This window comes from Bubalus bubalis, chromosome 24, assembly GCF_019923935.1.
Source record: "Bubalus bubalis isolate 160015118507 breed Murrah chromosome 24, NDDB_SH_1, whole genome shotgun sequence".
Taxonomy (NCBI): domain Eukaryota; kingdom Metazoa; phylum Chordata; class Mammalia; order Artiodactyla; family Bovidae; genus Bubalus; species Bubalus bubalis.
The window spans coordinates 39,967,540-39,992,880 of NC_059180.1; the positions used below are offsets into that span (position 1 = coordinate 39,967,540).

The 25,341-nt window shown below is 55.3% G+C and overlaps 1 protein-coding gene across 2 annotated transcripts; it reads left to right on the forward strand.

The window, feature by feature from the left end:
* The first annotated feature begins 255 nt into the window (after window positions 1-255).
* On the forward strand, window positions 256-7,002 carry LOC123331579 (zymogen granule protein 16 homolog B). 2 transcript variants are annotated; one of them, XM_044935903.1, is made up of 5 exons: window positions 256-446; window positions 4,644-4,888; window positions 4,984-5,062; window positions 5,289-5,394; window positions 6,499-7,002. In XM_044935903.1, exons 3-5 carry the CDS (start codon window positions 5,008-5,010, stop codon window positions 6,836-6,838), a joined length of 501 nt encoding a protein of 166 aa, XP_044791838.1. In that variant the 5' UTR covers window positions 256-446; window positions 4,644-4,888; window positions 4,984-5,007; the 3' UTR covers window positions 6,839-7,002. The 2 variants fall into 2 exon arrangements, with proteins under 2 accessions (XP_044791838.1, XP_044791837.1); XM_044935902.1 differs by having other exon boundaries at window positions 260-446; window positions 4,981-5,062.
* The last annotated feature ends 18,339 nt before the right edge of the window (window positions 7,003-25,341 follow it).

The following is a 25,341-nucleotide window of genomic DNA, read 5'->3' on the forward strand; positions in this document are numbered from 1 at the left end:
ATCAGGGTGCTTGTTGGGAACTGACTCCCCTTGGACCTGCTGGTGTAATAAACTGTATTTCACTGTCGGAGTGTCCTCCAAGGTGTGTTTTGCGACTCCGGATTCCACAACACCGGGACTCATGACGCATCAGAGTCACTGTGAGCTCTGGGCCTCAAGCGCCTGGCTGTCTCCTTCAAAGCCCCCCCCCCTTTTTTTTTTTTTTTGCTTGTTTGAGCTTCTGTTTTTGGCTGTGTTGCACAGCTTGAGAGATCTTAGTCCTGCAACCAAAGCTTGAGCCTGCTCTTGGCCGTAAAAGTGCTGAGTCCTAACCATTGGACCACCAGGGAACTCCCAAATCCATTTGAGATTCACCGTCTTCTGATTCACCACCAAGGCTCCCGAATTGCAAATCTCACCGGGAGGGTGAATCTGGACGCCATCACTTGGGGTTCACAGGGCCCCAGGTAAGAGAAAGGCCAGCGGCTGCAGCAGAGGCGCAGGGGGAAATGACGCTGCTTGAGGGTTCGCCCACCCTGTCTGTGTAGGTCGTGGGTGCAGACACCAGGCGGGTGTAGCCCCGTGCGGTGTGATTCCCCGCTCACAGTCCTGACCTGGTCACCTTGGCCCAGGGAGGTCCACAGTATGGAAACCAGGGACCCCGACCCATAGCCCTCCCGGCCTCAGGGGCGGGGTGAGCAGGCCGCCCTGCTCGGGAGCCGTGAACAGGTGTCCTGGGCTGGGGTCAGGGGCTGGTGAAGATAGGTAGCAATGAGAATCAGAGCATCGGCTCAGCTTCCTGCGCACACAGGCCCTTGGCCCTGTATCCTGGCCTGTGCTCGGCTGTGCATCCAGGGCCCCGGGTGGAGACCCCCCTCACGCTCACTGATGACAACCTCCTGGTCAATAAAGCACAGCTGCTCGCAACCACGCAAATCAATCAATCAATCAGGACAGAGGTGGGGCAGACGCAGGTACTGGGGGTGAGGTGAGGAGCCTGTGGCCACCCTCCACCCACCCCGTCCACCCGAGGAAGCTGTAACCCCGAGGGCGCCCAACTGGGGGGTGAGGGGGCCCCACCCTCCTGCCCCTCGAGGCCGTCCCCAGCTGATATGTGGCGGCCACTGTCCTCAGGGGCCCCTTGGTCTCCCACAGTCTTCCTGACCTCCCTGGAGGGGCCACACCCTGGAAGGCCGAGCCGGTGGAGACGGGGCTCAGCCTTGCACATCAGACCTGTCTCCTCCTCTGTTTCTCCTCCCACATCTCCTACATGCGCGCCCCTGGCCTGGACCATTGGCTGGAATGTCCAGAGCTGGGCCTTCCCAGAGGCTGCACGTCCCCGAGGGCCCCTAGGAAACCAGACAGATGGTGGGGCGGAGGGGGGGGGACGGGTAGGGGATGGCGGGGGGGTTACCCTCCTGGTCTTAAAGGCCAGGAGTGCAGGACAGGGCGAGTCGCAGTTCTCCTTCCGGGCAGAGGGGCCCCACCCGCACTGAGGGGCTTCCGGGTCTCCTCCTTGATTCTTTCTCCTGCCTCCACCCCAGCAGGCGTGCTGCCCCCAAGGCTGGGCCTTAGCTGGCAGCCCTATCCTGGACATCCAGGAAGTTTCCCGGAGGATGAGAGAAGCGGGAGACCCAGGCCCCACAGGAGAGCAGAGTAGGCGTGGGGCAGGGGTGGAGGGTCCCCTCGGGGTCAGCAGATCCGGCAGCAGAAGCAGCAGGAGGCTGCCCAGCCCCACGGCCCCTCCTGCAGACCCTGCTCAGGGGTCGTTGGTGCCTGGGGACGGCTGGCGAGCCCCTCACTGATGGCACCCAGCCCGCCCCTCACCCCAGTCCTCTTGGGCTCCTGTCCTGCCCTTCCAGGGAGATGGCCGAGAGGAGGCTGGGGAGAGCAGGCTTATCTGAGGCCACCCCCTCCTAGGAGCCAAGGTTGGCGGAGCTGGTCTGGCCTCCCTGGAGTGGACGTGGAGCCACGCCATCCTGCAGGCAGCTCGTCACCCCTGTGTCTGGGAGACCCGGGCTCCAGTCACACATGAGCTGTACCTCAGAATAATTAAATAGAAGAGGAAATTTACTCTTTACAGACAATTTGCAGTTAACTAGTGGAGAAGGAACCGTAGAATATCACCATGGTGCAATCGAATAAATACATTGATCTTTGCAATGATGTCCAGCAACTGCCTCCATCACCAAGAGATGAGCAAGCGTCGCATACCTCCTGATAGAAGACACACCTGGGACTCTGAAGTATCTTATCCAGAAAAATTGATTTGTATTTGCTCAAGCCTCTGGATACAGATGTCAATTAGCAGGAAACACAGAGGCAAGAAAATAAGTTAGAGTCCCACAGGATGGGTTACAAACTGAAAGTTGGGCTTCCTCCAAATCTGTATGTTACAGCCCTGCCCCAGCAGGATGGGAGTTGGGCGATGGGGCCTTGGGAAGTCCTTATGTGAGATGAGGGCCTTAGTGTGGGGCCCTCTCAATGGAATCAGAATCCTTGTAAAAGAGACAGCAGAGAGCTGGCTACATCAGCCCTGGGAGGGCACAGCAAGAAGGCGACTGCAGGGCAGGAGAACTCCCCTGGGACGAGGGCTTGCTGCTTACGTGTGTGTGCTGTACACGCATGGAGGAGCTTGTGCAAGCTCCTGTTGTCGGGAGAGCTGGAAGGTGTATCTGCCTACAAGCCTGCTGTGCCTTTTGAGCTTCAGTTCAGTTCAGTCGCTCAGTCGTGTCCAACTCTTTGTGACCCCATGGACGGCAGCACACCAGGCTTCCCTGTCCTTCACCATCTCCCGGAGTTACCTCAAACTCCTGTTCACTGAGTGGGTGATGCCATCCAACCATCTCATCCTGTGTCGTCCCAACGTCAGGGTTTTTTCCAATGAGTCAGTTCTTTGTATCAGGTGGCCAGAGTATTGGAGTTTCAGCTTCAGCATCAATCCTCCCAATGAATATTCAGGATTGATTTCCTTTAGGATTGACTGGTTGAGCTTATGTGTGTGTAAATGTGGGCTTCCCAGGTGGCTCTAGTGGTAAAGAATCTGCCTGCCAACCCAGGAGACGTGGGTTCAGTCCTTAGGTTGGGGAGATCCCCTGGAGGAGGGCACAGCAACCCACCCCAGCATGCTTGCCTGGAGAATTCCATGGACAGAGGAGCCTGGTGAGCTGTCGTCCTTAGGATTGCAAAGAGTCAGACATGACTGAAGCCACTGAGCACACATGCACGTGTGTGTGTGTGAATCTCGAATAATCGTGTGCTCTGTGAAAATGCACCCCCAGTGCCCTGGGGCAAGTCCTGTCAGCCCCTCCTTGTCCAGGCCGGCAGCCAACCCTTCCTCCCTCCTGGGAATACCCACCCCAGGTACTCTTCCTGGAGTCCCGGCCAGATAGACCTTCCTTCTGAGCTCAAACCCTGGCAGTCTGCAGAGAGAAGGAAGGCTCCCAAACTGGCAGCTTTTTCAGAAAAAGTGCCTGGCGCTGGGCTGGGGCAGGAACACAAGCCCCTTTGTGCCTCCTCTGGGCCCCTTCCTCCAGCAGCTGTACCTGCCGGGGTCCTAGGCCTCCTGCATCTCTGCCTCCCCAGGAGGATCCGGGGCCCCGGGAGGGCTTCTCTGCCCCCTGCAGCCGGCTGGCCCTGCCCTTCCCCAGCCCAGAGGCATCATGGGGCTGGAGGCCTCTGGGGGCGTGTGCAGAGCTCTGAGGGACAGATGAGGGCCTCACCTTTGCCACAGGAGTCAGGGGTGGGGGCCTGAGCCCTAAGGAGCCAGTCCAGGGGGGCCAGTGCAGGCCCAGAAGGAGGGGCCAGCTTCTGGACAAAGTTGCCCTCTGCTCCTTTCTCTGCACAAAGACTGGTTGTTGTATGAAGCCCCCCAGCCCCTGCAGCCAGGACCATGGACAGAGTGTGGTCTCTTCCCAAGCAGGGAAGAGGGGTCCACCAGGAATCCTGACGTGGTGGGTGAAGGGCCACACATTTTATGTTTCCAAGTCATAAAGTACATGGAACATGCTCCCCAGTGCCACTTCCAGCCTGGACACAGCCCCAGACTGTATCCAGATGATGAACGATAACACATGTTTATGGACAATGACATTGAAACTTCAGGGTTTTCCTCTTGTTGCACATTTTCTTGAAATTTATTCTAACCATATCAAAATGTAAACAGTATTCTAAGCACACAAGTAGTGGGGGAGAAACCCATGGAGGGTGGGACTTGCCCTTCAGGCCATAGTGTGATGACCCCTGGGTTAGCCACGTGGTGTGAGTCGGGAGGTGGCAGCTAGACAGAGCCTCCACTGGACACAGGCCCCCAGCATGGCAATCCTGATGAAGCCAGGGACCCAGGTTCCTGGTGGCCAGCTCTTCTCCTGTGAGGCCGTGCACACACCAGGGCATGCTCTGCGCACCTTCTCCTTGTCACCACGGGGGGTTCTGGACCCTGAACCGTGCTCTGCTCGAGGTAGAAGCCCTGAGCCCCATGAAGCTGCTGCAGGCGGCTCGGCTACCCTGAAGTACCCCTGTGAGGCTGACCCTGTTTGGTTAACTGGGAAGGGCTCTCAGGACACCTCCCCCACCTCTGAAGTCAAGGTCAGGTGCAAGTGCCCAGAAGAGAGACCCAGAGGTGAGAGTAAAATACTGGTCATTGTCTCCTTGTATTTGTGTAGGCTGCGGGGCCAAGACAATAAACATAGCACATCCGGGAGCCTCCCCACTGGATGGCTCTGGGGTTTGCCCCAGGAAGAACCCCCATTCTCAGCTCCTTCCGGCCCCCCTGGTGGCCCCTTTGGTCCTTCCTCCAGGAGGGGGGCCCACAGGGCCCAGGAGGAGGGTATAAAGGGCCCAGTGGAGGGTGCCCAGGCACCACCAGACTCCCAGCACCAGGACGGGACCTCAAGACTCTGCAGGCCAGGTAAGACAACCCCCCCTCCCCACCATGGTTGGGCCCATGAGGTCAGGGGAGGCCCCTCTCTGAGATGGGATGGCCTGTCCTCTTCTCTCCAGCAGCCCTTGACTCTCCAGCCAGAAGCCATGCTGCTGTGGCTGACCCTCGCCCTCCTGTGGAGCCCCACCTGCTGGGCAGGGGGTAAGTCTGGCTGGGGCTCCCGTGTCCAGAGCATCCCCCTGGAGACCACCCTCCCCTTCCACCATCCAGGGCCTGGGGTCTGGGCCAGCTCTTGTCACAGACTAACACAGCTCTCAGACCTGTCCCCTTGTCTGAGGGGCTGTGTCTTCTGCTGGACAGAAACAAACCACATGTCACTGTATGTTTATTTTCTTTTCTCTTCCCCACCTGGTTCTCTCATTAACAGCTTTGTATGGGCATGGAGGAGGCTCATATTTCAGTACAACTAAAGACAATGAAAATGAGATCACTGGGATCAGAGTGTTTATAGGTATTGGTGGCATAATCAAGAGGTGAGTTGAGCAGGGCCCGGGAGCCCCTCACTGCATCCCAGCTCCTGCCTCAGTCGCAGGAACCTGAGGAGGGGGCTAGTCCCTCCTCCCAGCACCCTCACTGGGGTGCTGATGTCTCCTGAGTCAGCTGAGGTCTGTCCCTCTTCCTCTGCTGTTTCCTCCCCTGCACCCCAGCCCTGTCCCTCCCCTGCACCCCAGCCCTGTCCCTCCCCTCTCCTCCTGCAAGTCTGGCCTCTGCTTCCTGGGATGACCGAAAGGGAGGGGTGCTTCTCCCCACTGTCGCCTTTCAACCCCAACTCAGCTCAACCAGAAATGGTCTCTCAGTTTGAGAATGCCTATGGGAAAGCAGAAGTTCTGCCCAGGTTAGGGTCAAAGAGAAAAGGAAGGAGGGTCAGAGTGGACCACTGATTGAACACTAGAAGCGTAGAGGCAGCAACTCCAGGGTCTTCCCCTAATGGTTAAATGGGGGCTTTGCTCCAGGCCTGGGGTAGATATTTGCTCTGCATTTACGGGGCCCCAGGGACCCGGGGAGAAGGAATGGGCCAGAGCGGCAGGCACCATGGGGGCCAGAGGGTGGGAGGGTCAGAGTGGGCGGGGTCGGACTGTGGGCGGGGCCAGTGAGGAGGGGACACTCTGGGATGGACACTGAGGTGGGGGAAGGTCACAGAGACGGGTCACCTGCTCCTGGGGCCCCCACCTGGTCTAGTGCAGTGACTGGGGCTCCAAATGCTGGGCCCGGGGTCAGCTCCCCTCTCTGAGCCGTGAGACCAGCTGTACCTCCTGAGGGTCACGGTGACTGGGCACCTTGGGGAGCTCTCCTGATGGAAGATCTCAGTGACTGCTCCCCCAAATCAGTCCCACTTTGCAGATGAGCAAACTGAGGCCCGGAGAGGCTGGTCAACAAGCCCCAAATCACAGAGCCTGAAAGTGGCAGAGCAGGTGTTGAGACCAGGAAGCCTGTCTCAGGCACCAAAGTCACGTGCTCAAGGATTTATGGTGCAGTGATAGGCTGTCCTTGATGGACATAGGGGGGTGGTGTTTACAGGATTGGGGATTTGCGGGTTATCCAGACCCTGGACCTTCAAAGCTCGCCCTTTCTCCCAGTATCCAGGTGAGGACTGGCTCCTCCTGGAGTGAGAAATATGGAGCCCCAGGTGGGACCCCTCAGGAATTTCTCCTGCAGCCCGGTGAATACATTACAGGAGTTGATGGCTCCTACAAGCTTTTCCTCCGGCACTTGGTCATCTACACCAGCTATGGGCGTAAGGCCCTATTTGGAGAGAACGGTGGCAGGAGCTTTTCTGTCTTCCCTGACGGGAGTGACAAAGTGCTCACTGGAGTCTTCGGACAGCATAAGCTTCTGGGCATCTCCAGCATCGGCTTTGACTGGGATTATCCAATAATACAGTCGATCCAAGATCAAGGAAGTACTACCCCAGAATAGCTTGGAACTGAGCCTTAGCTTGAATGAGCAGTCCTGGGTCTCCAGGGCTGGGCTGTGGGTTAACCCTGCCAAGGCTGTCTGGCTGGTGGTGGGCACAAGTCACCAGGGAACTGAGTGCAGCCCTGAATCAGAATCCACCAATAAATCCAGCTTCTGCAGCTACAGTGGGTCCAGGGTGCTCCTTGGTCTGGGATGCAAACAAAGCCTTCTGAGCTTGTGGGGACGAGGCCTCCGGGGCGGAGCTCACTGAGCAGAGCTGCAGGAGGAGGCAGGAGGGGGTCTGACACCCCAGGGCTGGGTGATTCTGACAGGATGCTGGGCCTGCCCATGCAGACCTTGGGCCGATCCCATAATCTGGGAGGATTGTGGGGGTCCCAGAGGCCCCATCCCCTGCTCTCGTCTGCAAGCCCAGGCAGGTGGACTATGCAGCCCAGGCTCAATTCCAGGATTCTCTGAATATGTAAAGGGCTTAGGGAAGTCCTCAGTCATTCATTCACTCATTCAGAACACATATGGCAAACCCTGGCCAGCAAAAATCTCAGTGGACTCTGGAGGAATAGAGAATGGGCCATGCGCCCAGCTTGGGGTTTCCCATGGGGAATGGATGCAGAAGCTTATGGAGACAACTGGTGGTTTCATCTGCATCAATAGTGACAGGTCTAGCGCCCTGTGCTCAGGCACAAGCCCAGTGGTGGGTGTGCTTCAGGGAAGACTTCCTGGAGGAGGCAACATCAGAGCTAAATACAAAGGCTATGTGAGAGCTGGCCAGGTGGGGTTAAGGGAGGGAGGCCTTCCAGGCCAAGAGATCAACACAGGAATGGCCAGAGCCAGGCATCCCCAGGACCCCACTTCTTGAAAGGCGGGCATCTGTTATAGCCTGAAGGGAAAGGAAAGTAGCCCCCAGGCCTGGCACATTCTCTCAACACCCCCATCAGACTGCAGCAGCCTGCCCTTCAGCCACAGTGCAGAGCCCGCCCTGTCCCCTCTCAGCTCCCTGCCCAGCAACCCTAGAGGGACAGGACTTCTGCTTCCCCGCTTGCAGAAGGAGACAGCGCAGGCCCAGAGGACACAGAGGCTCGGCCTGTGAATGGCACAAGTGGCGGAGTCGGGATGCAGGGGGAGGAGGTCTGGCTCCAAAGCCTGGGCTCAGATCCCCAGACCCAGCAAAGGTTTCCAGAGGGATCCTCATCTCTGGGAAAACACTTGCTAACTCTTGGCTACCTTTATTTTCATTTTACATGCTGGTTGAGCGCCGCTTAGTGGTTCTTACTAAAAACAGCAGAGTCTGTTACAAATGACGTTCAACTTTCTCAGCCTGAGTTTCCACATCTGTGATGATGGGAGATTAACATTCACCGGAAAGCTGTTGTGAGGATTAAATCAGATAATTGTTAAACCACCTGGCATTCCGCCTGGCCCCACTTGGGTGTACGATTAATGCCATCTTTCCATCCATTCATCCATCCACCCACCCTTCATCCCCTCATTCAAGGAATAAATCAGATGACAGGAAACTTGCTAGCAGACACACAAAGCTCTTTAGGAGAAACCCTTTTCTACAAGCAGCACGTGGGAACAGCATTTCTCATGATATGAGCCTCTCTGCTCTCTCTCTCCCCACCCCACCCCCTGCCCAGCGCTCTCAATCCTCAACTTTAAAAGGAGTCCTCGCAGACTTCCCAGATGGCTCAGTGGCAAAGAATCCACCTGCCAGTGGAGGAGACATGGATTCAATCCCTGGTCTGGGAGAATCCCACGTGCCACAGAGCAACTAATCCCATGTGCCACAGCTATTGAGCCTGCCAACTTAGGTACACCTGAAAGGTATTAGTTTGTTCACTAAAGGACCACCCCTTCAAGGTGGCAGGGACATTTCGTACATCCAATGAGAAAATGAAGATCTCGGAGAAAATCCATCTTCTACAGACAAGAGACGACCTGGCCCAGCTTGCACCAGGGAATGGGGGATTCAGACCCGATAGGCTCCACTTCCCTCTTCCCTGGCCCCACCTTGGGGAGCTCAGGTCACCCACGTGTCTCAATTGCCCACCTGTTATATGCGGGAAGCAATAGCCCCTCCTCGCAGGGGTTGTGAGATTTCAGTGACACCCTTCTCCACCCAGGGTGAACGCCGGGGTCTTACCCCTGTGGGCAGGGGCTCAGGTTTTCCTTTGAGCAGCCCATATGATTTCATGGATGTGGAATTTTAGAAAACACAAAAGTAATTCATCATGACAAAAGCAGACCTGTAATTAGGGAAGCTGAGTTTGCTGCTGCTGCTACTAAGTCGCTTCAGTCGTGTCCGACTCTGTGCAACCCCATAGACGGCAGCCCACCAGGCTCCCCCGTCCTTGGGATTCTCCAGGCAAGAACACTGGAGTGGGTTGCCATTTCCTTCTCCAATGCATGAAAGTGAAAAGTGAAAGGGAAGTCGCTCAGTCGTATCTGACTCTTAGCGACCCCATGGACTGCAGCCTACCAGGCTCCTCCACCCATGGGATTTACCAGGCAAGAGTATTGGAGTGGGATGCCATTGCCTTCTCCAAAGCTGAGTTTGGGATGGGACCAAATGCCAAGGGGCATGCGAGGTGCCTTTTAGGGGGGCAGAAAGTTTCCTCAATCTGAGCGTGGTGGGAGATGCATGAACATCAGTGTATACATTTGTTAAAACTCATCAAACTGTTAACATACTGACATGTTATTACATGTAAATGGTACTTCAATAAAGCTGAATAAAAAACAAAACAGGAAAATTGGGGAGAGAATATAGCTGACTATCAAAACCCTGTGGAGGGTCACGTGACAATGTTAGAAGCGGTAGACAAGATCACCGAGCAAAATCTGGACAGACGTGAGAGTGTGAGATGGAAAACTTATATTCACAAAAGCATTTTTAAGGTCAATTGTATAAATGAGATAAAATAGTGGCACTTCCTGCTTAATGGGTACTGGGTATGGGATTTCTGAGGGGTAATGGAAAAGCTCCGGAGCTGAATAGCAGTAATATTGCAAAACCAGCAAATGTGCTTAATCACAGAGTTGCTCTCCTTAAAAAGATCTAAATGGTAAATTTCATAATTTGTGCATTTACCCACAATAATAATATTTGCCAACCTCATCCAACATAGGAATAGATGTGGAAAAGATCACACAATCCATGCTTAGCTGGAAACCCCAGAGAGATGAGGCCCAGGATTGGAGAAGACAGGAATCAGAGGAGAGACCCCACGGCTAAGGGCATGGGGCGACTGTAACTGCCGGGACGAGGGCACAGGTGTTGTGAAAGGGGGGCCCGGGTCTTGACAAACCAGAGGAAACCGGAAATTTCCCGGAGAGGACAGTGAAAACATGGGAGCTTTTCTCCTCATCCTGGGTCACGGATCCCTGAGTTCTTCTCACAGACTCCAGGCTAAGAACCACCAAATAGCCCTCAACTGAGACAGCAGGGAGGCGGCCAGCAGGCAGTGAAGACAGGCTGGACCAGCTGAAGCCGAGGGGACTCTGACAATAGCTGGGTCCTTAACTTTAGCTCACTCTGCCTTCGTTTTATTATTGAACGTCAACCCCCCTTCACCACAACAGTTCTGAGTGTGACCATTAAAACCAAAATACAGGCAGTGGCCCAGTTCCTGGAAATTCCCACCCTATCCAGAAATAGCAAAAATGTTCCACCACTTGTTCCTGTGTAAAATGACTGAATCTGTAAAAACCTCCAACCCCGAGCCCTGGTGCTGCTCCCGGCTTCGGAGATGAACCGCCTTCTGCCTATGACGTGTGCATCTCCCCAAATAAACCTGCTCTCCCGTTACTCTGACGTGCTCTTGATTTCTTTCCTGGGCAAAGGCAAGGATTCTCTCCGGGGGTCCCTGTGGGGCCCAGGACCTGACACTCCCTCTCCCACACGCAACCAGCATCTATAATTAATGTAAAAGTAGAAAAGAGGAACATGTCAGCTAGGGAACTGCAGAGAGATGATGATCAGTAAGGCAAGCTTTGCTGGGTCTGGGGATCTGAGCCCAGACTTTGGAGCCAGACCTCCTCCCCCTGAATCCCGACTCTGCCACTCGTGCCGTGTGACAGGCCGAGCCTCTGTGTCCTCTGGGCCTGTGCTGTCTCCTTCTGCAAGCAGGGAAGCAGAAGTCCTGTCCCTCTAGGGCTGCTGGGCAGGGTGCTGAGGGGAGACAAGGCGGCCTCTGCACTGTGCCTGAGGGGCAGGCTGCTGCAGTCTGATGGAGGCGTTGAGAGAATGTGCCAGGCCTGGGGGCTACTTTCCTTTCCCTTCGGGCTGTAACAGATGCCCGCCTTTCAAGAAGTGGGGTCCTGGGGATGCCTGGCTCTGGCCATTCCTGTGTTGATCTCTTGGCCTGGAAGGCCTCCCTCCCTTAACCCCACCTGGCCAGCTCTCACATAGCCTTTGTATTTAGCTCAGATGTTGCCTCCTCCAGGAAGTCTTCCCTGAAGCACACCCTCCACTGGCCTTGTGCCTGAGTTCAGTTCAGTGGCTCAGTCGTGTCTGAGTCTGTCCCTGTCCATCACCAACTCCCAGAACTTGTTCAAACTCATGTCCATCGAGTTGGTGATGCCATACATCCATCTCATCCTCTGTCATCCCCTTCTCCTCCCGCCTTCAATCTTTCCCATCTTCAGAGTCTTTTCCAATGAGTCAGCTCTTCCCATCATGTGGCCAAAGTATTAGAGCTTCAGTTTCAGCATCAGTCCTTTCAATGAATATTTAGGACTGATCTCCTTTAGGATTGACTGGTTTGATCTCCTTGCAGTCGAAGGGACTCTCAAGAGTCTTCTCCAACACCACAGTTCAAAAAGCATCAATTCTTTGGCGCTTAGTTTTCTTTATGGTCCAACTCTCACATCCATACATGACTACTGGAAAAACCATGGCTTTGACTAGATGGACCTTTATTGGCAAAGTAATGTCTCTGCTTTTAATATGCTGTCTAAGTCGGTCATAGCTTTTCTTCCAAGGAGCAAGTGTCTTTTAATTTTATGGCTGCAGTCACCATCTGAAGTGGTTCTGGAGCCCAAGAAAATAAAGTCTGAGTGCAGGGTCTAGACCTGTCCTTATCAATGCAGATGGAACAACCAGTTGCTCCATTTGCTTCTGCATCCATTCCCCATGGGAAGCCCCTGGTTAGACACATGGCCCATCCTCTATTCCTCCAGAGTCCAGGAAGCCCATAGCCAGCCAGGGTTTGCCATACGTGTTCTGAATGAGTGAATGAATGATTAAATGGCTTCTCTGGATCTGTTTGCACACTCAGAGAATCTTGAAATTGAGCCTGGACAGCTCAGGCTACCTGGATGGCCTTGTACCAGTGAGTCGGGGATGGGGCCTCTGGGAGCCCTGAATCCTCAGAGATTATGCGATCAGCCCGAGGTCTGCACAGGCAGGCCCTGCATCCTGTCAGAATCACCTAGCCCTGGGGTGTCAGACCCCCTCCTGCCTTCTCCTGCAGCTCCACCCTGGAGGCCCTGTCCCCACAAGCTCAGAAGGCTTTGTTTGCATCCTAGATCAAGGAACACCCTGGACCCAATGCAGCTGCAGAAGTTTGATTTATTGGTGGATTCTGATTCAGGCCTCTGGTGCGTTGTGCCCACCATCAGTCAGATGGCCTTGGCTGGATAACCCATGGCCCAGACCTGGGGACCCAGGAGTAGTCATTTCTCTTTGGTTGAGGTGCTATTTGCTTCAGTTTGAAGGATAATTCCAGTCAAAGCTGATGCGGGTAAAGCTCTGAACCATATACTGTCCATAGAAGCCGGTGAGCACCTTCTCTATGTCATCATGGGAGGCAGCAAAAGTGTTGTCTAATTTCCTTTCAAAATGGATGAACGTCCTAGGAAGGTGCATATGAGCAAAGATTGAAGGTATTTCGTGTAGGAGCAGTGGATTCTTATAATGTGTTCACCCTGCTGTAGGAGCAATTCCTGAGTTATCCCACCTGGGTCTCTGCATTTCTCACTCCAGGAGGAGCTGTATCTCACCTGGATACTGAGAAGAAGGGGGAGCTTTGAAGGTCCAGGATCTGGGTGACGCCCCAAATCCCAGGTCCTCAACTTCCCATCACCAGCAAGGGGGCAGCCTGTCACTGCAGCATAAGCCCATGACACATGACATGGAGACCTGAGACAGGCTTCCTGGTCTTTGGTCTCCCTGCTCTGCCGATTTCAGGCTCTGTGATTTGGGGCTTGTTAGCCAGCCTCTTCAGTCTCAGTTTGCTCACCTGCAAAATGGGAGTGATTTTGAGGAGCAGTCACTGAGATCTTCCATCAGGAGAGCTCCTCAAGATGCCCAGTCACTATGACCCTCAGGAGGTTCAGCTGGTCTCACGGCTCAGAGTGGGGAGCTGACCCCGGGCCCAGCATTTGCAGCCCCAGTCACTGCACTAGGCCAGGTGGGGGGACCTGAAGCAGGTGACCCCGATCTGTGATCTTCCCCCAGCTCAGTGCCTGTCCTGGAGCCTACCTCCTCACCTGGCCCCGCCCACACTCTGGCCCCATGGTGCCTGCTGCTCTGGCCTATTCCCTCTTCCCGGGTCCCTGGGACCCTGTAAATGCAGAGCAAATATCTACCCCAGACTTTGAGCAAAGCCCACACTCAACCATTAGGGGAAGACCCTGGGCTTGCTGCCTCTATGCTTCTAGTGTGCAATCAGTGGTCCACTCTGACCCTCCTTCTTTTTCTCTTTGACCTTAACCTGGCCAAAACTTCCCCTGCTTTCCGATAGGCAGCCTCAAACTGAGAGACCATTTCTGGTTGAGCTGAGGTGGGGTTGAAAGGAGACAGTGGGGAGAAGCACCCCTCCCTTTCGGTCATCCCAGGAAGCAGAGGCCAGACTTGCAGGAGGAGAGGGGAGGGGAGAGGGCTGGGGTGCAGGGGAGGAAGCAGCAGAGGAAGAGGGACAGAGCTCAGCTGACTCAGGAGACATCAGCACCCCAGTGAGGGTGCTGGGAGGAGGGACCAGCCCCCTCCCCAGGTTCCTGAGACTGGGGCAGGAGCTGGGACGCAGTGAGGGGCTCCCGGGCCCTGCTCAACTCACCTCTTGATTAGGCCCTGAGGACCTATGAACACTCGAATCCCAGTGATATCGTTTTGAAAGTCTCTAGAGGTACTGAAATAGGTACCTCCTCCAGGCCCAAATGTCTCTATTAGATGAAAGAACCAGGTGGGGAAGAGAAAAAAATTAACACACAGTGACATGTTGGCTGTTTCTGCCCAGAGGAGGACACAGCCCCTCAGACGAGGGGACAGGCCTGAGAACAGAGTCCGTCTGTGACAAGGGCTGGCCCAGACCCCAGCCCTGGACAGAGGGAGGGGTGAGGTGGACTCCAGGGGGGTGGGGTGGGGGGACCCCCAGCCAGACTTACGCTGTGCCCAGCAGGTGGGGCTCCACAGGAGGGCGAGGGTCAGCCACAGCAGCATGGCTTCTGGCTGGAGATTCAAGGGCTCCTGGGGAGAAGAGGACAGGCCATCCCATCTCAGAGAGGGGCCTCCCCTGACCTCGTGGGCCCAAGCATGGCAGGGGGCGGGCCTTACCTGGCCTTCGGAGTCCTGTGGTCCCGTCCTGGTGCTGGGAGTCTGGTGCCTGGGCACCCTCCTCTGGGCCCTTTATACCCTCCTGGGCCATGTGGCCCCCCGACAGGAGGAACGGTCAAGGTGCCAGTGGGACAGGAAGGAGCTGGGGAGGGCTCTTCCTGGGGGAATCCGCAGAGCCATCCGGGGGAGGGGACGTGCTCTTTACTGCCTTGGCCTCGTGGTCACCACAAACAACACGTGACTCTAGGAGCATTTTTCTGTCACCTCTGGGCTTCCCATCTGGACCCTGCACCAGACCCTGACTTCAGCCATGGAGAGGTGTCCTGAGAGCCCTTCCCAGTTTGAGCAAACAGGTTCAACCCCTCGGCTGCTTCAGCATAGCTGCCTCCAGCAGCTTCAAAGTGCTCAGGGCTCCTTCCTCGTGCAGAACCTAGTTCAGGGCCTCACTCGGGCCTGGGCAGAGCCTTACGTGCCCTGGGCTTTCCCCTCCAACCCTCAGAGCTGCAGCGGACAGCTCAGTTCTGAGGGCCTGTGGCAGGTGGTAGAAACAGCCTGGGCCTGGCCCTCCATGGCCTGTCACTGGAAGACGCCTGTCACCTTTCCTTTGAGCTGGGTCTGGTGTAGCTGGGGATGAACTGGGTCCTGTGGGCTATGGGATGACTGACAGCAAGGACCCCAGGACAGGAGGGGTCACAGTGGTGCTCCAGGTCAGCTCTCCCCAGAGCACCTGGGGCCAGGCCGAGGGATCACCTTGTCCGGGAGGGAGTGGGGGGCTTCTCGAGGGCTGGGGATCTGGGGGCCTCATGGTCCAGCAGGTCCAGGCTCCCTGTGACTGGATGGTGCTCAGGCTGTCTGCACAGGCTCCCTGACCATTGGGAAGAGACACGGGGTCACAGAACTCAACACATGGGTCACTGTGGGCGTAGAGTTGGAGCCTGTCAAGTCTGAACCCACACTTTCCTCCTCCCTGGCCCCTCTTTGGGGAGCTCAGGTCACCCACGTGTGTCAATTGCCCCCCTGTTATATGTGGGAAGCAATAGCCCCTCCTCACAGGGGTTGTGAGATTTCAGTGACACCCTTCTCCACCCAGGGTGAACACCGGGGTCTTACCCCTGTGGGCAGGGGTGCAGGTTTTCATTTGAGCAGACTTCACCTGCATATCTGTAGTTAGTGATATTTCTCCCGGCAATCTTGATTCTAGCTTGTGCTTCTTCCAGCCCAGCGTTTCTCATGATGTACTCTGCATATAAGTTAAATAAGCAGGTTGACAATATACAGCCTTGACGTACTCCTTTTCCTATTTGGAACCAGTCTGTTGTTCCATGTCCAGTTCTAACTGTTGCTTCCTGACCTGCATACAAATTTCTCAAGAGGCAGGTCAGGTGGTCTGGTATTCCCATCACTTTCAGAATTTTCCACAGTTTATTGTGATCCACACAGTCAAAGGCTTTGGCATAATCAATAAAGCAGAAATAGATGTTTTTCTGGAACTCTCATGCTTTTTCAACGATCCAGCAGATGTTTGCAATTTGGTCTCTGGTTCCTCTGCCTTTTCTAAAACCAGCTTGAACATCAGGAAGTTCACGGTTCACGTATTGCTGAAGCCTGGCTTGGAGAATTTTGAGCATTACTTTACTAGCATGTGAGATGAGTGCAATTGTGTGGTAGTTTGAGCATTCTTTGGCATTGCCTTTCTTTGGGATTGGAATGAAAACTGACCTTTTCAAGTCCTGTGGCCACTGCTGGGTTTTCCAAATTCGCTGGCATATTGAGTGCAGCACTTTCACAGCATCATCTTTCAGAATTTGAAATAGCTCAATGGGAATTCCATCACCTCCACTAGCTTTGTTCGTAGTGATGCTTTCTAAGGCCCACTTGACTTCACATTCCAGGATATCTGGCTCTAGTTCAGTGATCACACCATCGTGATTATCTGGGTCGTGAAGATCTTTTTTGTACAGTTCTTCTGTGTATTCTTGCCACATCTTCTTAATATCTTCTGCTTCTGTTAGGTCCATACCATTTCTGTCCTTTATCAAGCCCATCTTTGCATGAAATGTTCCCTTGGTATCTCTAATTTTCTTGAAGAGATCTCTAGTCTTTCCCATTATGTTGTTTTCCTCTATTTCTTTGCATTGATCACCGAGGAAGGCTTTAGAAAGTGAAGAAGAACTAAAAAGCGTCTTGATGAAGGTGAAAGAGGAGAATGAAAAAGTTGGCTTAAAACTCAACATTCAGAAAATGAAGATCATGGCATCTGGTCCCATCACTTCATGGGAAATAGATGGGGAAACAGTGGAAACAGTGTCAGACTTTATTTTTTGGGGCTCCAAAATCACTGGAGATGGTGACTGCAGCCATGAAATTAAAAGACACTTACTCCTTGGAAGAAAAGTTATGACCAACCTAGATAGCATATTGAAAAGCAGAGACATTACTTTGCCAACAAAGGTCCGTCTAGTCAAGGCAATGGTTTTTCCTGTGGTCATGTATGGATGTGAGAGTTGGACTGTGAAGAAAGCTGAGCGCCAAAGAATTGATGCTTTTGAACTGTGGTGTTGGAGAAGACTCTTGAGAGTCCCTTGGACTGCAAGGAGATCCAACCAGTCCATTCTGAAGGAGATCAGTCCTGGGATTTCTTTGGAAGGAATGATGCTGAAGCTGAAACTCCAGTACTTTGGCCACGTCATGCAAAGTGTTGACTCATTGGAAAAGACTCTGATGCTGGGAGGGTTTGGAGGCAGGAGGAGAAGGGGACGACAGAGGATGAGATGGCTGGATGGCATCACTGACTCGATGGACGTGAGTCTGAGTGAACTCTGGGAGTTGGTAATGGACAGGGAGGCCTGGTGTGCTGCGATTCACAGGGTCACACAGAGTCGGACACGACTGAGTGACTGAACTGGACTGAAGGTTAGGAATGGCAGACCTGTCCATAAGTTACTGGTTCCACGAATGGAGGAGTCCTCACCACAGGGGAAGCTACACGGGCCTAGAGAAGGAGTGGACCCCAGGCTGTGCTGATACATTGCCTTAGGACAGGCTGGGCAGAGGCTAGAGCATCCAAGCTCCCACGTGGTGGCAAGGAGAAGGGGCACAGAGCACGGCCTGGCGTGTGCACAGCCTCTCTCTCTGGAAATGCGGGCCACCAGGAACTTGGGACCCCGGCTTCACTAGGTGGTAATGTGGGGGGCTGTGTCGGGGTGGAGGCCCTGTCCACCTGCCACCTGCCTACGTACATCAGGTCCCTAGGCCAGGGACCAGCACACTATGGCTTGAAGGTAAACTCCCATTGTCTACCTGTTTTTGCGCAACCAATGAGCTCAGACTGCACGTGTGCTAAGTGGCTTCAGTCATGTCTGACTCTTTGCAACCCCATGGGCTGTAGCCTGCCAGGCCCCTCTTATCCATGGGATTCTCCAGGCAAGAATATGAGAGTGGGTTGCCATGCCCTCCTCCAGGGGCCCTTCCCCACCGAGGGATCAAACTGGCATCTCCTGAATTGGAGGCAGATTTTTTACCACTAGTGCCACCTGGGAAGCCTGAGCTCGGAATACTTTTCATCTATTTATATTGTTAGAAAAAAATTCCAAGAAAAATTGTGACAAGTAAAAATCTCTAAATTTCCAACATCATTCGTTGCCCATTTACGTGCACTCTCATGGAGATGTCACCTGGGGCTGTGTTCCAAGTGCAGAGGCACGGGGAGAGTTCTGACAGAGACTCTGTGGCCCAGAACACTAACCCCTGTGGCCTATCACTCACAGAATCAGGATTTCTGGGGGACCCCTCTTCCCTACCCGGGGCCAGAGGCAGCTCTGTCCATGGTGCTGACTGCAGGGAGGTGGCGGGCATATCAACCAGCCTTTGTGAGGAGAAGGGAGCAGAGGGCAGAAGGCACTTTTTCTGTTAAGCTGCCAGGTGGGGGCCTTCCTTCTCTCTGCAGGCTGCCAGGGTTTGAGCCCAGATGGATGGTCTATCTGGACTGGGACAAGGAAGCAGTACCCGAAGTGGGAGACAGAGGAAGAGACTTGCTAGTCTGGTCAAGGGGGGGATGGTCAAGGGCACAGGGAGGCACATTTTCACAGAGTGCATGAGCATGGTTATAAGGGATGCCCGTGCACATGTGTGAGCTCAAGAGGCACCACAGGCTCACAGGTGGATACCTCCTCAAACACATACCCCTGCCACCTCTCCCAACTACCAGAGCTCGCAGGTGTAACTTCTATCTGAGGGCGCATGAAGCTTGCCTGTCTCTTGGTGACACAGAGTTGTTGGAGACCATTGCCAAGATCAATGAACTCCTTCAATTGCAACAGACTGATATTCTCTCATTCCTTCTCTGGTGAGTAGCTGGAATTCATCCATCGAGAGTCAATTTTGGGGGCTTCCCTGGTGCTCCAGTGGTTAATAATGTGTCGAGCAATGCAGCGGTCAGCCCTGGTCTGGGAAGATCCCACATGACTTGGGACAGCTAAGCCTGGGAGCCACAACTACTGAAGCCCACGTGCTGGAGCCTGTGCTCAGCAACAAGAGACACCACTGCAGGGAGAAACCCGGGAACGGCAGCTAGAGAGCAGCCCCGCTCGCCCCACAGGAGAAAGATCGCATGCAGTGACGACGATGTAGCCCAGCAGGAATAAATGAAAATTAATTAATTTAAGAAGAGCCAGTTTTCCTTTTGTATTTACTATTCTTGAGGTACAGATTATGTACTATAGGAAAGGCAGAAAGTGCTTGATCATTGATTTATTGTTTCTATTTACCAATTTTCCAAATAATGATTTTATCCCCTTGGCTTACTCCACAGATAACAAATAATGGATGGTTGTGGAGTCACTGGGAACTCAGGGGTTTCTACATGCTGTGAGCTGCAGTTTTCTGGGGTGAAGGAAGTCAGGAGGTGGCCAGTCCACAGGGAGACCTCGCGGGCCCTGGATGGGGCTGGGGGCTGGGGTGGCCTTCCCTGAGCAGGGAGTGGGGACCCCCCTGCCCCTGGACTCCTGATGACAAGCTGCCTGCAGGATGACGGTGCTTCCACGTTCACTCCGGGGAGGCCCCACCAGCTCCACCGACCCTGGTCCCTCAGAGGGACTGCCTGCAGTCTCGGCCTGGTTCCCAGCTGTGCGTCCCTCCAGGGGCCCCTCCAGGGAGGCCGGGAAGATTGTGGGACACCAAGGGGCCCCTGAAGAACCGTGGCCTACTGGGCACCCTGAGAGGGACTGCTTCTTCCAGGGGGTGGGGTGGGTGGAGGGTGGCCACGGGCTCCTCACCTCGCCCGCTGACCTGTGTCTGTTCCCTCCTGGGTCTTTATTGATTGGTTGATTTGCATGGCAGGAAACAGCTGGGCTTCTTTAACCAGGAGGGTGTCGTCAGCAAGAGTCAAGGGCGAGTCTCCACCTGTGGCCCCGGACCCCGAGCTCAGCCCAGGACGCAGGTCAGGAAGCAGACCTGACTTGCCTTGTTTTACGTTGATGCTGCTCTTCCTGTGGTCACTGTGGGGTTGTCGCTCTGCTGCTGGCATTGTTGTCACTGCGTGGCTGCCGTTGTGTTGCTGGGGTTGTGTTGTCAGCACTGCTGCTGGGCTGTTGTGGTCGTGGCCGTGCCCTTGCGGCTCCGGTGGGGACAGCCCCTCAGCCCTGCTGCGAGGCTGCTGGGCCAGGAGCCCGGTCCCGCCTCCCTGTCCCCCGGCGTGATGTGGAGGTTGCTGCTCCGTCCCCCTGTGGGACTTGGATCCCGGCAGGACTGTGAGCTGGGACTCAGGCTGCCTGGGCCACACTGGCCTGGTGTCCACACCTGCACAGACAGGAAGGGGGACCAGGCAGGGTCGCCTCAGGCACCCCCGGGGTCCCCGCTGTGACCCTCCTGCAGCCCTGCTGGCCTTACTCTTCCTGGCACCCTGGGAGCCCCGAGTGACGGAGTCCAGACTCACACTCTGGTGGCGACTGCAGTCCAGGAGACTCAACGGTGATAGAAAACCTGCGTCTCAACCGGGCTCTGAAGGAGGCAGCGGCGCGGGAGACCGTCACAGGGACTCTGGCGATGGTGAGTCCTGGACCAGCTGGTCACCACTGAAGCCAACACCCCGTATGTAGTGCAGGTCTGTGTGTGTGTGTGTCTGTGCATGTGTCTCTGTGTGTGTCTGTGTATGTGTGTGTCTCTGTGTGTGTGTGTGTGTGTGTGTGTGTCTGTGTCTGTGTGTTTCTGTGTGTGTGTGTCTGTGTGTGTGTGTGTCTCTAGTGTGTTTATGCGTGTCTCTGTGTGTGTCTGTGTGTGGGTGTGTGTCTGTGTGTGTGTGTGAGTCTGTGTGTGTCTATGTGTGTGTCCCTCAGACCCTGCACTCTTGCCGGCAGCAAAGAGCAGAAATCGCTCAGCTCCCGGGCTCCCTCCGCCCCCACCCCGCCTCCCGCTGTGTCAACAGTGAGTGAGGAGGAAGGAGCCAGAACCTCAGCCAGAACCCGCAGCCCGACCTTGGCCAGGATCCAGACTCCAGCCCTTTTGTCCTCTTTCTCCACAGCTTTCAGGGGTGTTTGCAGAGGATTCGGAAGACTGACACTTGTGCTTAGAGAATCCACCACAGCCCCGGCCTGGAAAACAGACAAAGAGGGTTCTCTTGGGGCCCATGGGGGGTCTCCTGGGGGGCGGAGGGAGCCCCGCCTCCAGCAGCTCCTCTTGGCCCCTGGCTGCCCACGCCGGCTGCAGGGCTGAATGTCTCTCAAGGCCCCAGGGCTGGCCGGCCCCCGCGCCCTGACGGGCGTCTGGCGGCCCAGGACGAGGGCCACAGTCCAGGGACAGGACAGGGCAGGAGCCGGGCGCTGCACTGGTCAGTGCTGCGGAGGAGAAACAGCTCACAGAGCACACGCAAGGACCCTGCACGGCTCAGCTGGGACGTGGGTAAGGAAGGGGTTAGAGGCCCTGGAATGTTCCGAAGGCCACGAGGCTGACGTCTGACCACAGACCAGAGAGGGGCAGGAGCCAAGCCCAGGATAAGCTGCCCGTCCCTCAGCCTGGACCCCAGGGCTCAGGTGTGGCATGTGCCTGGTGTCTGAACTTTCTAGGCTCGCTGAGGAGCTCACGGGCACCAGGCCAACTCTGCCAAAGGCCTCGAGTGTCTTGGCCCCGGGTTCCCAGAGCAACAGCAGGAACCCTGCAGGGAGCCTTGGGCTGTGGGAGTCTGCAGCGCGTGGGTACGTGGGCTGCGGGGACACAGGAAGGGACATCTCTCCCCAGAGGGCACCAGATGGACCCTGGACGGACATCTGAATGCGGGGGCAGAGCGGTGGGGGGTTTAAATCCCACAGCTCACTGGGTCAAGCACGCCAACTCTCCTGAAGATAGGAGAGGAATACCCCTCTGAGAGGTGCTGTGAGGATTAAATGAGATCACACTTGTGAAACCCTGGGGCATTAGGCCTGACCCCACGTGGGTTCAGGATCAATGCTAGTCTTCCTTCCATCCATCCATCCATCCACTACTGCAGGGATAAATCAAATCACAGGAGAACTGCTCACCCACACACGAAACTCTTCAACAGAAGTAGCTTCCACCAGCAGCACTCATGAGGGGATCAGAGTCCTTGTGAAGGCAGCAGAGAGCTGCCTATGTCTGCCCAGTGAGGACGCAGAGAGAAAGCCACCGTCCGCAGGGCAGGAAGAGAGCTCCCCGGGGATGGGGGCTTGCTGTTTATGTGTGCATGGTGTATACATGTGGAGGAGCGTGTGCAAGCTCCTGTTGTCGGGACAGCTGGCAGGTGTGTGTGTCTGAAGTGTGTGTCTGAAGGCTGATGAGCCTGCAGTATCTTTTGAGCTCCTGTGTGCATCCCTTATAGCTATGTGCCTGTGCTCTGGGAAAACGCACCCCCCGTGCCTTCGGTTAAGTCCTGTCTGCCCCTTCTTGTCCAGGCTGGCAGCCAACATTTCCTCCAACTCCCACCCTAAGTACTGCATCCTGGAGTCCCAGCCAGACAGACCTTCCTTCTGAGCTCACATCCTGGCAGTCTGCAGAGAGAAGGAAGCCTCCTAACTGGCAGCTTTAGAAGAAGCGCCTGCCGCTGGGCTGGGTGCGCACACAAGCCCCTTGGTGCCGCCTCTGGGCCCTTCCTCCAGCAGCTTTGCCTGTCGGGCTCCTAGGCCTCTTGCCTCTCCACCTCCCCAGGAGGATCTGGGCCCCGGGAGGGCTTCTCTGCCCCTGCAGAGAGGGGCCTCCCCTCTCTTGTTTTGGAAGTCTCTAGAGGTGTTAAAATAGGTACCTTCTCCAGGCCCAAATGTCTCAAAAGAAAAAACCAGGTGGGGAAGAGAAAAAAAATAAACAGTGACATGTTGGCTATTTCTGCCTAGAGGAGGACACAGCCCTTCCGTAGCCCAGAGGCATCACAGGGTTGAAGGCCTCTGGGGGCGTGTATGGAGCTCTGGAGGACAGGTAAGGGCTTCACCTTTGCCACGGGAGTCAGGGGGGTGCCTGAGCCCTAAGGAGCCTGTCCAGGGGGGCCAGTGCAGGCCCAGAAGGAGGGGCCAGCTTCTGGACAAAGCTACCCTCTGCTCCCTTCTGCCCACAAAGGTGGGTTTTTATATGAAGCCACCCCTTTCCCAATAGCTCAGTTGGTAAAGAATCTGCCTGCAATGCAGGAGACCCCGGTTTGACACCTGGGTTGAGAAGACCCCTGGGGAAGGGATAGGCTACCCACTCTAGTACTCTGGGGTTTCCCTTGTGGCTCAGCTGGTAAAGAATCCACCAGTAATGCGGAGAGACACAGGTTTGATCTATAAGTTGGGAAGATCCCCAGGAGACGAAAATAGCAACCCACTCCAGTATTTTTGCTTGAAAACCCCACGCACAGAGGAGGCTAGCAGGCTACAGACCATGATTTCGAAAAGAGCTGGACACGACTTAGCAACTAAAAAGACAAAAAAGAGAAAAAGGGCACTATCTTGAGTGATTGCAAAGTCTGGTCAAATGAAAACCTGCGCCCCTGCCCACAAGGGTAAGACCCCGGCGTTCACCCTGGGTGGAGAAGGGTGTCACTGAAATCTCACAACCCCTGTGAGGAGGGGCTTTTGCTTCCCGCATATAACAGGGGGGCAATTGAGACACATGGGTGACCTGAGCTCCCCAAAGGGGGGCCAGGGAGGAGGGAAGTGGGGGTTCAGACCTGACAGGCTCCAACTCCACACCCACAGTGACCCATGTGTTGAGTTCTGTGACCCCATGACTCTTCCCAATGGTTGGGGAGCCTGTGCAGACAGCCTGAGCACCATCCAGTCACAGGGAGCCTGGACCTGCTGGACCATGAGGCCCCCAGATCCCCAGCCCTCGAGAAGCCCCCCACTCCCTCCAGGACAGGTGATCCCTCGGCCTGGCCCCAGGGGCTCTGGGGAGAGCTGACCTGGAGCACCACTGTGACCCCTCCTGTCCTGGGGTCCTTGCTGTCAGTCATCCCATAGCCCACAGGACCCAGTTCATCCCCAGCTACACCAGATCCGGCTCAAAGGAAAGGTGACAGGCGTCTTCCAGTGACAGGCCATGGAGGGCCAGGCCCAGGCTGTTTCTACCACCTGCCACAGGCCCTCAGAACTGAGCTGTCCGCTGCAGCTCTGAAGGTTGGAGGGGAAAGCCCAGGGCATGTAAGGCTCTGCCCAGGCCCGAGTGAGGCCCTGAACTAGGTTCTGCACGAGGAAGGAGCCCTGAGCCCCGTGAAGCTGCTGGGGGCAGCTACGCTGAAGCAGCCGAGGGGTTGAACCCTGTTTGCTCAAACTGGGAAGGGCTCTCAGGACACCTCGCCATGGTTGAAGTCAGGGTCTGGTGCAGGGTCCAGATGGGAAGCCCAGAGGTGACAGTAAAATGCCCCTAGAGTCACGTGTTGTTTGTGGTGACCACGAGGCCAAGGCAGTAAAGAGCACGTCCCCTCCCCCGGATGGCTCTGCGGATTCCCCCAGGAAGAGCCCTCCCCAGCTCCTTCCTGTCCCACTGGCGCCTTGACCGTTCCTCCTGTCAGGGGGCCACATGGCCCAGGAGGGTATAAAGGGCCCAGAGGAGGGTGCCCAGGCACCAGACTCCCAGCACCAGGACGGGACCACAGGACTCCGCAGGCCAGGTAAGGCCTGCGCCCACCATGCTTGGGCCCACGAGGTCAGGGGAGGCTCCTTTCTGAGGCTGGATGGCCTGTCCTCTTCTCCCCAGGAGCCCTTGACTCTCCAGCCAGAAGCCATGCTGCTGTGGCTGACCCTCGCCCTCCTGTGGAGCCCCACCTGCTGGGCACAGCGTAAGTCTGGCTGGGGGTCCCCCAGCCCATCCCCCTGGAGGCCCCCCTCACTCCCCTCCCTCTGTCCAGGGCTGGGGTCTGGGCCAGCCCTTGTCACAGACGGACTCTGTTCTCAGGCCTGTCCCCTCGTCTGAGGGGCTGTGTCCTCCTCTGGGCAGAAACAGCCAACATGTCACTGTGTGTTAATTTTTTTCTCTTCCCCACCTGGTTCTTTCATATAATAGACACATTTGGGCCTGGAGGAGGTACCTATTTCCATACCTCTAGAGACTTCCAAAATAATGTCACTGGGATTCGAGTGTTTATGGGTCATTTTGGCTGTGTTAGAAGGTAAGTAGGAGCAGTGAACCGTGAACTTCCAGATGTTCAAGCTGGTTTTAGAAAAAGCAGAGGAACCAGAGATCAAATTGCCAACATTCACTGGATCATCGAAAAAGCAAGAGAGTTTCAGAAAAACATCTGTTTCTGCTTTCTTGACTATGCCAAAGCCTTTGACTATGTGGATCACAATAAACTGTGGAAAATGCTGAAAGAGATGGGTATACCAGACCACCTGACCTGCCTCTTGAGAAACCTATATGCAGGTCAGGAAGCAAAAGTTAGAACTGGACATGGAATAACAGACTGATCCCAAGTAGGAAAAGGACATCAAGGCTGTATATTATCACCCTGCTTATTTAACTTACATGC